General features: G+C 41.7%; 1 protein-coding gene across 1 annotated transcript in view; it reads left to right on the top strand.

The window, feature by feature from the left end:
• Positions 1-7,417: 7,417 nt before the first annotated feature.
• The window catches only part of LOC116044814 (transmembrane protein 47-like), a 32,901-nt gene continuing 26,025 nt past the window's right edge, over positions 7,418-14,293 (top strand). The window contains exon 1 of the mRNA XM_031292302.2: positions 7,418-7,929. Coding sequence (XP_031148162.1) covers positions 7,701-7,929 — 229 coding nt within the window. The 5' untranslated portion in view covers positions 7,418-7,700. The remainder of the gene's footprint in view (positions 7,930-14,293) is intronic.

Genomic DNA, 14,293 nt, shown 5'->3' with positions numbered 1-14,293 from the left:
GCAATTATTGTTCGCAATATCACTTCCCTGTTCTCCACATATAGATATTTTGTTAGTGTTGTTAGTAAGACAGTAGTAATTTCTGCAACTATTGCTCAAGCTTCTTAATAATGGAATTCATAGTTAAGTTTTAATTTATTATTTATGTTCTGACACTCTTAGCTGTATCATTTCTTCGATCTTTTCCACTTCTGATTTCGGCCATATGGCTACATTCAGACTACATTCAAACTAATTTGTACCTGTGGACTTAGGCTGTGGAGCTCTGAGCCAACAGAACGGGGAAAGCAGGGCTTCTATCGCCAGATGAAGGACAACTCTCCGGCTTATTTATGTAGCCAAGGAGGTAAGCGAGCCTCCACAAAGCATACCTCCTATGGAGCCATTTTGATGCTATCAAGCCATCACCTGCCGTTAGCATTCCATTGACTGCCATTCATTTTGGCGTCACTTTGACAGCGAATAACTTTACATCTGAAGCGTTTAAAGACTATTTGTCCGTTGCTTATTTCTAAAGAAACACAACAGTGTATACAAGGCTCCATTACCTTGTATCTCACGTTATGGCTCCGTAGCAGACTTTTTTGTAAAAATAGGCTAACGATTGTGTCATAACCACGCAACTTTCTGTCGCATAGTAGACAAATTACCGTACAGCACAGGAGAAGCTCGCAGGCAGTTTCGACTTACATTAGTTGTTTAAGTTTAATTACTAATGTTAACTAGCATTTTAGTTAGCAATAATTAGCCTGTGCATATGTTATCTCCTAACATATACCTGCGCTCTCTTTCTCTGCAAGATTGGGAATGATTGAGATTTCTCTTGGCACAGCTACCAGAAGACTTACAACTTTCAGACAGGTTGCTCATGTCACATCTACGTCATCAAGCTCAGTTAGAGAGCTCAGTTAAAAGTGCTTCTAATAAATAGACTCATCTCCGTGGAAATCTACGGCGGCGCTTTGTCCATTCATTTTACTGTCTATGTATGTAGCATGTAAGCTTGGTGGAATAGCATGCTAGCGTTAGCCAACTAGCCAGCCAGCCTGCTTCTAAATAAATACCTTTTAATTATCAAATCTTTTTAGCAGTCAAACTGAAACACTGGCGGTGAGCTCCAGGTCCTGCAGCTGCAGACGGACCGTCATCAGTGGGTAACAGGTGCCAAGTTCCGCATCCCTGCTGAGAATTGCATCCACAAGGGAAAATAATGATTTTATAAGGCAAAGTACTGTTTAAAAACTAGGCTATATATATTTCTTTGTCATGTTCATCAATGATGATTATAATTTTAGAACGTTTAGAGAATCAATGTTTTATCAGATAAAACTAGATGTCAGGGTGAAAAGAGGAGCTGATGTTTCCACAGACCACCACCTTCTAATAGGGACACTCCGGTTAAAACTCAAGAAATTCACAAATTCGGCAAAAAAAGTCAGCACCAGATATAATGTTAGCCTTCTCCAAGATCGGAACATCAGAGAGAAATTCCAAATCACCCTCTCAAACCGGTTCGACCCCCTGAGCAGACTGGAAGAACACCAAACCGTGGACCAACAATGACAGAACATGAAGAGGGCTTGGATAGAAGCATGTGAGGACACATGCGGGAGAAGTACAAGGCAACACAAGGAGTGGATCACCAGAGAAACTCTACAGAAAATTAAAATGCGCAAACAGGCAAAAGACACTCTGCACAAGAACTGCAAAAGCACAGCAAGACTACATAATGGCAGACAAACTTGTTAAAAAGAACATCAAGAAAGACAAAAAACAATTATTTAACAACCTAGCAACCCAAGCAGAAGAAGCAGCAGCTCAACACAACATGAAGGAGCTTCACAATACCACACAGAAATTGGCTGGTAAACGCAAAAGCCCAGATAGGCCAATACTAGACAGAGATGGAAAAACACTCATAAAGCAAGAAGACCAGATGAAAAGGTGGGCCGAGCACTTCAGAGACATACTGAACAGACCCATACCAACTGAACTGGCCAACATCTCTCCAGCTGTACACCCTCTACAGGTCAACAAGCCCACCAAACAAGAAATAAGAAAGGCCATCCAAAAACTGAAAAACAATAAAGCACCAGGGCCCGATGGAATACCCCCAGAAGCCATCAAAGCAGACCCAGAAACGGCAACAACACTACTTCACCAACTCTTAGGACAAAAGGGTGCCAAGCGACTGGACAGAGGGATACCTGGTGAAACTCCCCAAAAAAGGAAACCTGAAAGATTGTAACAACTACAGGGGCATCATGCTTACATCTGTGCCAGGGAAGATTTTAAGCAGGATTGTCCTGGAAAGACTCTCAAAAGAACTGGATAAACAACTCAGAGAGCAACAAGCAGGCTTCCGCCAAGATAGATCGTGCACCGACCACTGTGCCACCCTCCGCATCATCATAGAACAGACCATGGAATGGCATACATCTCTCATCCTCACATTCATAGATTTCTATAAAGCATTTGACAGCTTAGACAGAGAGACTTTATGGAGACTAATGGCACATTACGGCATCCCGAAGAAGTTCATAACCATCATCCAACAGCTGTATCTACAATCATCCTGTAGAGTGATACATATCGGAAACCTCACAGACAGCTTTACAATTGAGACAGGAGTCCGAGAGGGCTGCTTACTGTCCCCTTTTCTCTTCCTTTTGGCAGTTGACTGGATCTTGAAGACAACCACATCTGAACAAAACCTGGGCATCCAATGGACGATGTGGTCCCACCTAGAAGATCTGGACTTCGCCGATGACATAGTCCTCCTGTCACACACCGAAACACAAATGCAGACCAATCTCACAAAACTTGTCAGAACTGCAGCTACCACAGGACTTCACATCAATAAAACAAAAACAAAGGTGATGACCATAAACCACAAAATAGATGCCATTAAACTGGATGGAGAGGCACTAAAAGAGGTGGACACATATACATACCTGGGAAGTATTGTCGGGAAAGATGGAGGTAGCGACAAAGACATACAAGCAAGAATAGGGAAGGCAAGGACAGCCTTTCTAATACTGAGGCCAATATGGAATACAAAATACATCTCCACAAATGCGAAACTCTGCATCTTCAACTCCAATGTTAAATCAGTTTTATTATATGGGGCAGAAACTTGGAGAACTACAAAAGCATCATCAAATAAGCTCCAATCATTCATTAACAGATGCCTATGACACATTCTGGAAATTTACTGGCCTAACATAATTACAAATGAAGAGCTCTGGCAAACCACACAACAAGAACAAATTGAAACCCAAATCAAATGCAGGAAATGGGGCTGGATCGGGCACACCTTAAGAAAACCACTCTCCAACACGACCAGACAGGCCTTAACCTGGAACCCACAAGGAAAAAGAAAGCCAGGAAGACCAAGAAACAGCTGGAAAAGGTCTGTTGAGGCAGAACTCAAGAAAGTAACAACATCGTGGAAGGAAGCAGAGAAGACCGCCCAACACCGAACCAGTTGGAGGAAATTCATGAATGACCTATGTTCCCCAAAGAGCAAAAGGGTTTAAGAAGAATGTTTTATCAGACTCTGTAGCATTTGCTTGCCACCTGGATGCAATTTTCGGCAGCAACGAGGGTTAAGGGATGCATTATTCGGCATAAATTATGTATTGTTGCTGCTGGTGAGGTGGATGCAATTCTCAGCAGATATGAGTGTTAAGGACATTCATTCTGCAGAAATTATTGTTGCTGCCCAAGCGGGTGCAATTCTTGGCAGGGAGGCAAAATGTGGGCACAACATCAGCAGAGCAAGCTCTGGTCACAAAAGGCTTTATTCAACTTTTTCACATATGCAGTAGTACTCCCCAACACCTGGAAAAACACGTTGATGTGAAAAATCTGTGGCGTTCCCCTGTATTTGTCATATAGGACTTTTAGAATTTTTACCCAGCTCTGAGTGACTGATGGTCACTATGTTATGTGTACATAACATAGTGACCATGTGTCTATGTGTATAGAAAACAAAAGAGGACAAGTGAATTTCATTCTATTTTTTTCTAACACCAGTTAAAGATATGTGTAAACCTTTCTCTTACACTACTATTAACATGACCTTTCAACCCTTCTACCCCTATATCTTCACAGACATTCAGAAAGATAACAAAAGAGTGGAGTTCTTCAGCAGCACCAGACCATAAACACAGCGATCACAATGAAGAGAAGACACGTCTCACACTGTTTACTTGTCTTCAGTGCCTAATCCAGTTAGAATGCATATTTTAGGCCATAAATTCCACTGAATGGCTAGAAAAGTTGCTGTTTGGTCATAGGCGTAATTAACTGTATCTGTGGATGGCTGCCTTAGTGACTACTTTACCTAGAGGCCAGTATCTGATGTTTTTTTGTTTGTTTTTTTAAAAAAATAAGCTGATTTATATTTGCTAATATGTTGGAATAAGGTTAAGATAAATTTTAAGACATTTTAATTTTCCAAAAAAAATTCTAATTTTAACTTTTAACAATAATTTGGTGGCCCCCCCCTGCAGTAACTCTAACATTAACGTTAGCATTCCTGGCTGACTAGTTTATTACCTACAGTGGTAACATAGCATTACTTCTAAAGTCAAGGGGCATGTTACTGACACATCCATTGTGTGGGAACTTTGATGCTGTAATATCAGAGTTTAGGCTAACCTTAGCTCTGTCCTGCTCTTATTTGATTTAGGGAACAGTTTTACACTCCAGCAACTCCAGCCAAACGTGTTAGATAGAATTATGTTTGTCGGACTCTTCATCCTGAAATTCTTTTCTCTTATAAAAAATATCTGAGAGTATAAAATAATCATTTTCATTCATTCATTTCATTTACTATACAGGAAAATTTAAAAGCAACAATTAAGTTACAATAAACAGGCCTGACTCAGTTTAAAAACTGGTTTACAGCAGGTTCCTGTTCTGCAGCAACATAGAACAATGAACACAATTCTGGCACATTTATACAGGACATTATTATTGACTAGACAGATACAAACAAACAAAACATTAAATACGGAAAAACAAGACTAAAAACAATACACTGACAATACATCGAAAGTATAAAGTAAACAATTAAGTATTTAGAGTACTCTTGATTTTTATTTCTGGTTTGAGGTAATTGTCTTGCCTACTTGTGCAATTTCCAAAAAGCTCAAACTAAGCATTTTCTGTAGCTCGAGGACTTGACATATTCAGGCTGAAAATTAGAACGAAAACTCCACTAAACGTCTTTGACTGTCCCTGGAGTTTTTCATCCAGCTACAATCAGCAGAAGACCATACCGTATGTATGTCCCCACTGAGCCAGTATAAACGGAATCTCTCAGCTCATAAAGAACATAAATACAATTTGTCGAGTACCTTCATTATTCTTCCACTGAATGTCAATAGAGGACTGGAAATTAAAAATGTCCTCGATAAAGTTGCATTATGTTTCCAATAAATGCTTATGTGGCTTTTACTTTACTGAGAAAGTAAGAGAATGACCTCACGTAACAGCCTTTCCGTTCCATTTTTAACAATGACTGAGTCTTGCATTTCTTTAAAGTATTTAAAAAAAACCACTGTGGGCCCTTTAATACAATAAACAAAGTAAATATCACTAGCCACTGTCCTTTATTGGCTTTTACTGGTCTAGCAACAAAATTGGCATATTCCTTCATTATTCATAATATACTACCACTTCCTACCGTTTAACTATTTTATTGTATTTATGTACTTGATAAAAACAAATGTTTAGGAGTATGAAGATGATGTTTTTGTTTGAGAAGCGATGTGTCTCAAAGATAAAAGTAAAAAGAAGAGGTATTTTCTTATTAAACTATGAATAACTGATATGGCTCAACAGTGAGTCTACTCATTAAGACCTCTATCTATCCTCTGTCTTAATTCCTCCAGGCTTCCATCCCTCCATCTCTTTCAGTTACCCTTCCCCTCTCTTCTCCTCTGCTCTCTGCTTTGCTCCCCTACCTCCTTCTGTCTCTCCCTCATCATCGCTCATTATTGTCCTCATGGAGGGTAAACAAGGCCATCTTTTCCTTCCATCAGTCTCTCAATACCTCCTCTCTTTCTGGTTGAATAAACATATGGATGGCTCTTCCTCCCTGAACCTGCTCAGGTCTGCTTTATCGGCCTCCCCCCCTCCTGTTTCTTCTTTCTCATCTCTGGCTTTGTCATTAGTATGCAGAAGAAACAATAATATTCCTTCATGTGCCTCCCTCTTTCTCCGGCTCCATAGCTGTCTGCTCTCCGTTTCTCTTTTCCTCTTTGCTTCTCCTTCTACTGCAAGTCCTTAATATTTAATCTGCTAATGAATCCAAAATCTGATTTTTCTGAAGTCACGAATAAAGGGCTAATGGGGTGAGATAATTTATATTATTTCCAATGATCAAATTTCCTAAATCAAATTGGATTTTTCTTTAAATGATGGAGTCATCCTTCTCATTTTGCTCTGTTTCAACATGACATTCAAATTTAAATAAAGCAAGTGGATTTTAAAGCAGGTGTATGTACCTTTTGAATGAAGAAAGAACACATACTTCATCTAACAAATAAAACGTTGAATTTATAAGGAATATAACATACCCCAATTTGCTGTCTGGTATGACCGGTAGCTTATGAGCTTGATAATGCTGTATCGACCTTACAGTGTGTGTTTCAACAACAAGGAGATGCTCCGACTCACTGAGGTCATGAGCTCAGTAATATATCTGGAAATTTGGGGGGTTTGGGATTGATTTGACAGCTTTACTACAGTTTTTTTTTTTTTATTATTAATTCATCTGACAATTGTTTTTTCAAACAAATCAATAATTAATGTGTTCTATATCAGAGAACAGTGGAAAATGCCCATGGTAATTTCCCAGGTCCCAAGATCCTCAAATGTCTTCTTTTGTCTGACAAAACAGTCCAGAACTCAAAGATAGCCTATTCAATTTAAATGGAAAACTAAGAAAATCATAGGCTAAATACTGACCTTTAAAAATGACATTTTTACTGTATTTAAATAATGACTTAAAGGAGCTATAATGGTTAGTTTATAATAACAATGGATCAAACGGTGAATGGTGTTGCTCGTAGTAGCCTGACAAACCCACATGTCTGCTTCTGATATATCTTTTGAGTAAATGTAACAACAACAAAAAGAAGTTTTGTAAAAGTGATTTATTTCACTAGAATTACATACTCTCTAACTGTACAGTGTAGAGGGGAGTAGGGAGATGAGATTTACACAAAAAAAATAGCTAATTGAACATCCATGAATAGGCCAAGTTTTGTTAAATACCCACACAATTGTACAAAGTTGATTGGTGGCTGGGGACCTCTGTATTTCTCACATCCTGGATTCGGCCATGATTCAGCGGCGTTACTTTCTTTCCCCCCTTTCTTTCTCTCTAGGACCCTGTAGCACCTGCTGATCCCTCGGAGCCTTGACGTCAGCGCTGTCTCCGGTGCGCGGCGGCAGCGGTGGCATAGGCGCATAGCCGTGCAGCGCGCAACGCAGGCGGCTGCGGCGGCACCACCACCACCACCACCAGCAGCAGTAGCAGCAGCAGCAGCAACAACACTAGACTTCCCCGCCCGACTTTCGCATATACATCCACACACCTTTGGAAGGAGTACATCCACACACACATCGGCATCCTCCCCGGGTTTTTAACCGGTCTCCCCCCTCTTCGACTCTCCAGCCGCGCCATGTCGTCTGCTGTCACCGAGACGGAGGAGTCGGCGCGCAGCTCCCCGCTGACGCCGCTGAAGCTGGTCGGGCTGGTGTGCGTCTTCTTGGCGCTCTGCTTGGATGTGGGAGCCGTGATGAGCCCGGCGTGGGTGACTGCCGACGACCAGTACTACCTGTCCCTGTGGGAGTCATGCTGGAAGCCGGCGAGCACCGAGAACTGGCAGTGCAGCAGCACGCTGGGTTCAGGTAATGAGAAGGAAGGGAACACACAATGTATGGGATTATAAAATCATAACAACCGCTCCATCTATCCTGTCCCGCGCGCACCGGACAGAATAGAAGGTAGGCTAGTTACCACGTGTCTTCTATTATGCGTTGACATGAGCTTTTTAATGTAGTAGAGAACAAAGAGTTGTTCTGAATGACATGATGATGATGATGATGATGATGATGATGATGATGATGGAGGGATGCTTCCTCACCTCTAGAAGGGCATTCATAGAGGAAATTCCCAAAAGATAATAATCTATTGACTCCACAAGCCTAGGCAGGTAGTGACTCCCCACTGTCTCTAACAGACCATAACAAAGCCTCATACTGACAGTCCTTGTCAACCTGTGATATCCACATTAATTATTGTGGAGTTGAAATGAAGGAATTTGCCAGGCTGGAGTGCACTTTAAATAGAATTACACTCAAATAAGTGTTTTCTGCTTTGAAAACTGTAAAGGAAAAATGGATCATAAATAAAAAAAATAAAAAAAGTTTGCTGTTTGTTATAGTGTACCTGCAGGCTTCTATTGCCATAGAAATCCCCTCACATTCCTTCTCACCCCTCCTCTTTTTCTACTCAAAAAGCAGCATTTTCCAAAACAATTGGTAAATACTGACCCTGATGTTAATGGACACACAAGTGGCTGGCAACATGTCTTTTAGGGAGGTATCTGAGGAGATGTGGATGAGCATTAGATGTACACCAGTGGGATGCAAACAGTTTATTTATGAATGCATTAGAGTTGAATTTAATTTAAAGCCATATTTTTTAATCAACAATGCCCAAAATGCTTCTTGGTTTCTTCATCTACTAAAATACAGTAAATTGAATATCTTTGAGTTTTTGGACTGTTGATAAAACAAAACAAGTCATTTTAATTTCAACTTTAACTAGAGAATATTTGGCAGATTATATTCAATATAAAAATTATGAAAAAATTAGTTGCAGGCCTTAAATGCAATTTTAAGTTGTTTTATGTTAAAATGTAATGGTGAGAAGGCATCTCTCTGTTATAATGTCTGATAATGGATGATAATGATTTTTTTCCTATTTGTAAGACTTAACAATGCAAGCACCTGCATAGGCTTCTGGGCTATATTTCAGGGAAATAAAAGTAAAATGAATGCTGCTCAAGAGCTATAACATGCATATTCAGCCTGTTTTTGTTACTTCACAATGATCACCGTCTAGATTATTAAAGCAGAAAATCTGCCACCACCTCCATGACAAAGTACGTCAACTCTCCTGGGTGCTGCCACTTACCTGCGCCTTATTAATTAATTTGTCAAAACAGGAGGAGGATTAGAGGGAAATAAAGGCACTGGCTCGATATAGAGCTCATCCTGTCTGCCTCTTATTTTTTTTATTATCACCCACCTTCTTTTGTTATCTAGAAAATGGCCTTATTGTCACGCACAGGAGATAGCTTGCTGTTTTGGGCCGGAGATGAGAGGATGATTTTGAATGTTGGATAGGTTCCCAGGGAAACTAGTTCACGAGCGTTAATTAAGGTGAAAGTGGCTTTCTCTACTACCACTGTGAGAATGGGAGCTGGCTGGTGCTAATTACACTTTGGGGAATTTAAGAGGAATTATTTTAAAGGTCTTTAACTGTCAGACATCTATCTATCTATCTATCTATCTATCTATCTATCTATCTATCTATCTATCTATCTCACACACACTCACTCACTCTTTCTATGTAGCCTACCTGCAGAGCTGATATGTGACCAATCCATAAGTCTCTGCTGCTCTCTCTGTGGGTGGGATGGGATCATGATTGTGTGTGTGTGTGTGTGTGTGTGTGTGTGTGTGTGTGTGTGTGTGTGTGTGTGTGTGTGTGTGTGTGTGCGTGCGTGTGTGTGTGTATGTACAGTATTTGTGGCAACTGCGCAGTGTGTATTTGTATGCAAGTGTATTACTGTGTGTGTGTGAGACAAAAGGGGAGCCTGGGTGTCTGTATGTCAGTGTGTAAATTGGTGTGTGTGTGTGTGTGTGTGTGTGTGTGTGTGCGTCTGTGTGTGTATGTATTTTTGGCAACTGTGCGGTGTGTATTTGTATGCAAGTGAATTACTGTGTGTGTGTGTGTGTGTGTGTGTGTGTGTGTGTGTGTGTGTGTGTGTGTGTGTGTGTGTGTGTGTGTGTGACAAAAGGGGAGTCTGGGTGTCTGTATGTCAGTGTGTAAATTGGTGTGTGTGTGTGTGTGTGTGTGTGTGTGTGTGTGTGTGTGTGTGTGTGTGTGTGTGTGTGTGTATGTGTGTGTGTGTGCCAATAAGAGGCTTCCATGTTGAGCTGACCTATTTCTGGACATTCTCCTCTGAAGCCCAGCTGAATATTTCATGTCACTCTGATTTCTCTGTTGGTGCATCTCTGCACCTCCTCTCTTAGGACCTGTTCACACACACACATACACACACTGCTCACTGACCCTTTGTGACCACTACTTTCAGAAGTTCCTCTCTTTATTTCTTTCCTTCCCGCACACATACTATACATGTTATGGAAAAAATTAGGAGCAGGACTCTGGGTACGTGAAGAAAGTTCAGAAAACTTTGATAACTTACACAGAAGCTTTTAATGAAATCTCAATCGAGGAGATACAGCAGTACAGTATAACACAATGTTGTGTTGTGTAGTGCCATCCCAACATCTTAAGTTCCTGTCTTCCTTAAGGAATATTTAAACTCATGCTGGACATACAAGATTTAGATATTACCAAATAAGGTCCTTCTTCACTCATCTATGCATGTGTGAAGATGCTATTGGATCATTTACAACAACTGTTCCTACCTACGTTACAAGTCACGTTGGAGGTATCCCATTACATGCAGCACATTCATCTGTGACACTGGGTCAAAGAACATCTGATCCAGTATTTCAATATGTGTGTCACTAATGCAGTTTCTGTGTGTATGTATGTTAGGTGTTTGTGTTTGTATGAATGTGAGTAAATGAGTGAGTGAGTGCAATGGTAAGTACGTGTATGTAACTTCCTCCCCTGACCTTGGTCGAATGGGAGTGCTTGAGGCAGCCCTGTCTAATCATACAGCTGTACGGCTTTTGTCATCTATGAAGACATTGAACTACTCCTCTGCCTGAGATAGGTTATGATCTACTGCTGTCATGTTGGACACTGACCTGAATGAGATCTGGGGTACCACTGTCTCAACTAACAGAGCATATGAGTTTGTAAGCTGGAAATTCTCCCAAAGTACATTAGGGGTGCATGATATATTGACTGGATATCGTTATCGCGATATCACGTTGTGCAATATTATATCGAAAGTGTCGTGATAAGTATGCAATATACTTTTATTTTTTTCTAATATGTAGACATGCTCTTTATTTATTGTTTTTATACTGTACAACCAGTAAAACATGTCCTGTTCGTTATTTATTTATTCATGTTTTACCAGTCCAATATGACGGTCAGTTGTAATAAACCTTGTTGTAAGAAAACTTGTTTTATTTGTTATGAATCTATTTTGATGCGTTTTACCATAACTTTTGTAATTTTACATTTGTTAAAGAAATATCGAAATTAATATCGATATCGCAATATTCATAATGAATATCGCAATATCACATTCCATGTCAATATCGTGCAACCCTACAGTACATACACATCCAGACTCCAGACCAGGACTCCCTAATTAGATGTCTTGGTGCGACAGGTGTGTGTCGGCTATGTGTGTTAGCCTTACAAACAAAAACACATTGATCCTACAAAATATATTCCTGCCTGTGCCAGCGCCCTTGGCTTGTTCCAGCATCCATTCATTGCGGCTGTAGCTCTGGGTGTTCTTTAATAACAAGGTTAATGTTTCGATCTCAGCTTCTCCTGTCTGCATGTCAAAGTGTTCTTGAACAAGAAATCGAAACCCAAGTTGCTCCCGATGAGCAGGTTATCGCCTTGCATGGCAGCTCCGCCATCACTGGTGTATGAATGTGTGAATGGGTGAATCATGGATCTCACTCACTGACTCAACTCACAATGTTTATCGGAATGCACCGATTTGATTGACAGAGTAGCATCACGTGAGATGATTTACAACGCATGCTATTGGTCTGTGAGTTTCCTCGGCTGCTAATCCAGTGCTGTAATGCTCCAACATAATGTAATAACCTTCACCTTCACCCAGCCCATTTGCATGTTACTATGTTGCACATAAACCAAACTAGAAGGTGCGTATGGTGACTCCCTAGTCCGTGGCCTAACGACCCTCTGCCGGGCATTTATTACTGTATTAAAACTAATACTAAGGGTGCAACATTTTCAAATGATGCATGCAATGCATGTCTTTTCAGCCGAGCCTTTCCCCCTTCTCAGCTTTTGAACTGCTGCACAGCACTTTAACGTTTTACTTGATTTTAAGGGTACAGGTTCCACCCCTTTCTGGCAGGCTGGTGCCTGACCCCTGACGGTGGCTTTGGGCTTGCAGTTGGGAGGGTGCTTGCCACATGAGTAAGTTCACCAGGTGGTTCCCTATTCTGCGACAGCAGCGTGGCCTCCTGTCGTTTCTGCTGACCCAGCTGGAGGCGGGAAAGTCGGTTGAAACCCTGCAGGGAATTTTGGAAGTGGTCTAGGGAGTGTGTGTTTGTGCTTCCACACTGCATGAGCATGACTACTCCCTGATTTCCTGGTTTCTCTCAGGCTTCCTAAGGCTGGCGGTCATAAGTCCAGTCCTTTAGTCACTCTTTGGGTTTGACCATGGTCCTTGGAGCACGTCTGCATCCTTCCTGATCTGAAGTGGCTCTCCCTTCACACTGATTTACTCTGGTATACCTCAGCCTGATGAGTAGGCAAGCTCCATGAAAGGATGGGGCCAGTTTATCATTTACCCCGATCCAGCATTCCTGAGAGAGGTTTCATCAGGGTTCCACTCACTCTCCCCAGTGGCCCCAGTCCATGTTTTACCCGGTCAGGGCCCTGGCGGAATACATCAAGCGCACATGGGCCCCCTGGAAGACTGTCCAGCGGTTAATTCTGCTTCAGGTCATCTGGGCGGACCTTTGTCAAAGCCATGTCTGTCCCACTGGGTTGTTGACGCTATTGAACAGGTGAATATATTTTCGGGTGTGACTGTCCCGTCATGGGTACTGGGGCACTCTACCCTTGGCGTTGCTACCTTGTGGGCTTATGGTGGCAAGCCTCCCACGCTGCTATATGTACAGCGGCCACGTGGTCATCTCGGTCCACCTTCATTTGCTGAATGTGGCAGCCAGCCCCTCCTTTGTGAGTGTGTGCTGGGGGTGTCACGTTAATGGATTATTAAGCCTTGGTGGCTGTGTTCATCTCACTGGTTTGTTGTCTCTCTGGTCAGCTGAGCGCTTTGCACAAAGCCTTGAACAAAGAAAAGGCTCTATGTGTTCCTGGGGTTGGTCTTGCATCTTGCAGCCTACTCCCGGCAGCCCCTCTGCCTTTCAGGCTTGGCCTTTGCGACTTGCAGGGCCTTGACCTGGTTGACTGTTCATAGTGTTCTTTTAGAACAGTTCATTATATCTTGTTTTTACACTATCTGGGCTTGGGCAGCACTATCTGCTCACGGGTGTCTTAAAGATTTCTCCGTACATATGGAATATGTAACAGTGGAGAGATAGTCTCGATACGATAGAGAACGCTCGGTTACGTTGTAACCTTGGTTCTCTGAGTGAAGAGACTATCTCTCCAGCTGTAGGCCGCTCAGAGACGGTTCTGATCAAACTATCAGTGATTCCATGCAAGCACAGGTGCTTTATAGGAAATAGCATAGGGCGTGGCCGGTCAAGCCGGTGTGTCTTAAAGAAGTATCCACGTACCTGACCTCAGTGGGATCATCCCCATACATATGGAATATGTAACGGTGGAAAGATAGTCTCTTCACTCAGAGAACCAAGGTTACAACAATTGTTTTTTTGTTTGTTCTCAAATGCTTTCGTGTTTTCTGAAATGCTTTCGTGTTTTGACCTTCAGCCACCGTAGATTGCAGGTTAACAAGGGAAACAAGGGCAGGGTGGATAAACAGGACAGTAAAGAGAAACTGGAGAAAATCTCCGGGGGCCATTCTAACTGGCATTAGCTCAGCTGGCTAGCAATTAATTATTAAGTGGTATTTCAGACTGGACGTGCTGCGATTATAGCTCAGTTCACAACGACAAAACACACAGATCACTTTGGTCTTGTCAATGGAACCATTTGGCAACTTTTTTAAAGTAAACTTTCCATTCAGAATCTTATTGGCATCCATTTCGGCGTCTCACGCTCGCCATCCACTCAAAACGTAACATTAGCCTACTACTCTTTGGCCGGCTCTCAAGCCCAAACAAGTGTGTGTGGTGTGCCTGTTGTTTTGTTTCC

The sequence above is a fragment of the Sander lucioperca genome, chromosome 24 (genome assembly GCF_008315115.2).
Source record: "Sander lucioperca isolate FBNREF2018 chromosome 24, SLUC_FBN_1.2, whole genome shotgun sequence".
NCBI classification, from domain to species: Eukaryota; Metazoa; Chordata; class Actinopteri; order Perciformes; family Percidae; genus Sander; species Sander lucioperca.
Note: the sequence above shows the minus strand (reverse complement) of the source record. Positions and strands in the feature narration are given on the sequence as shown.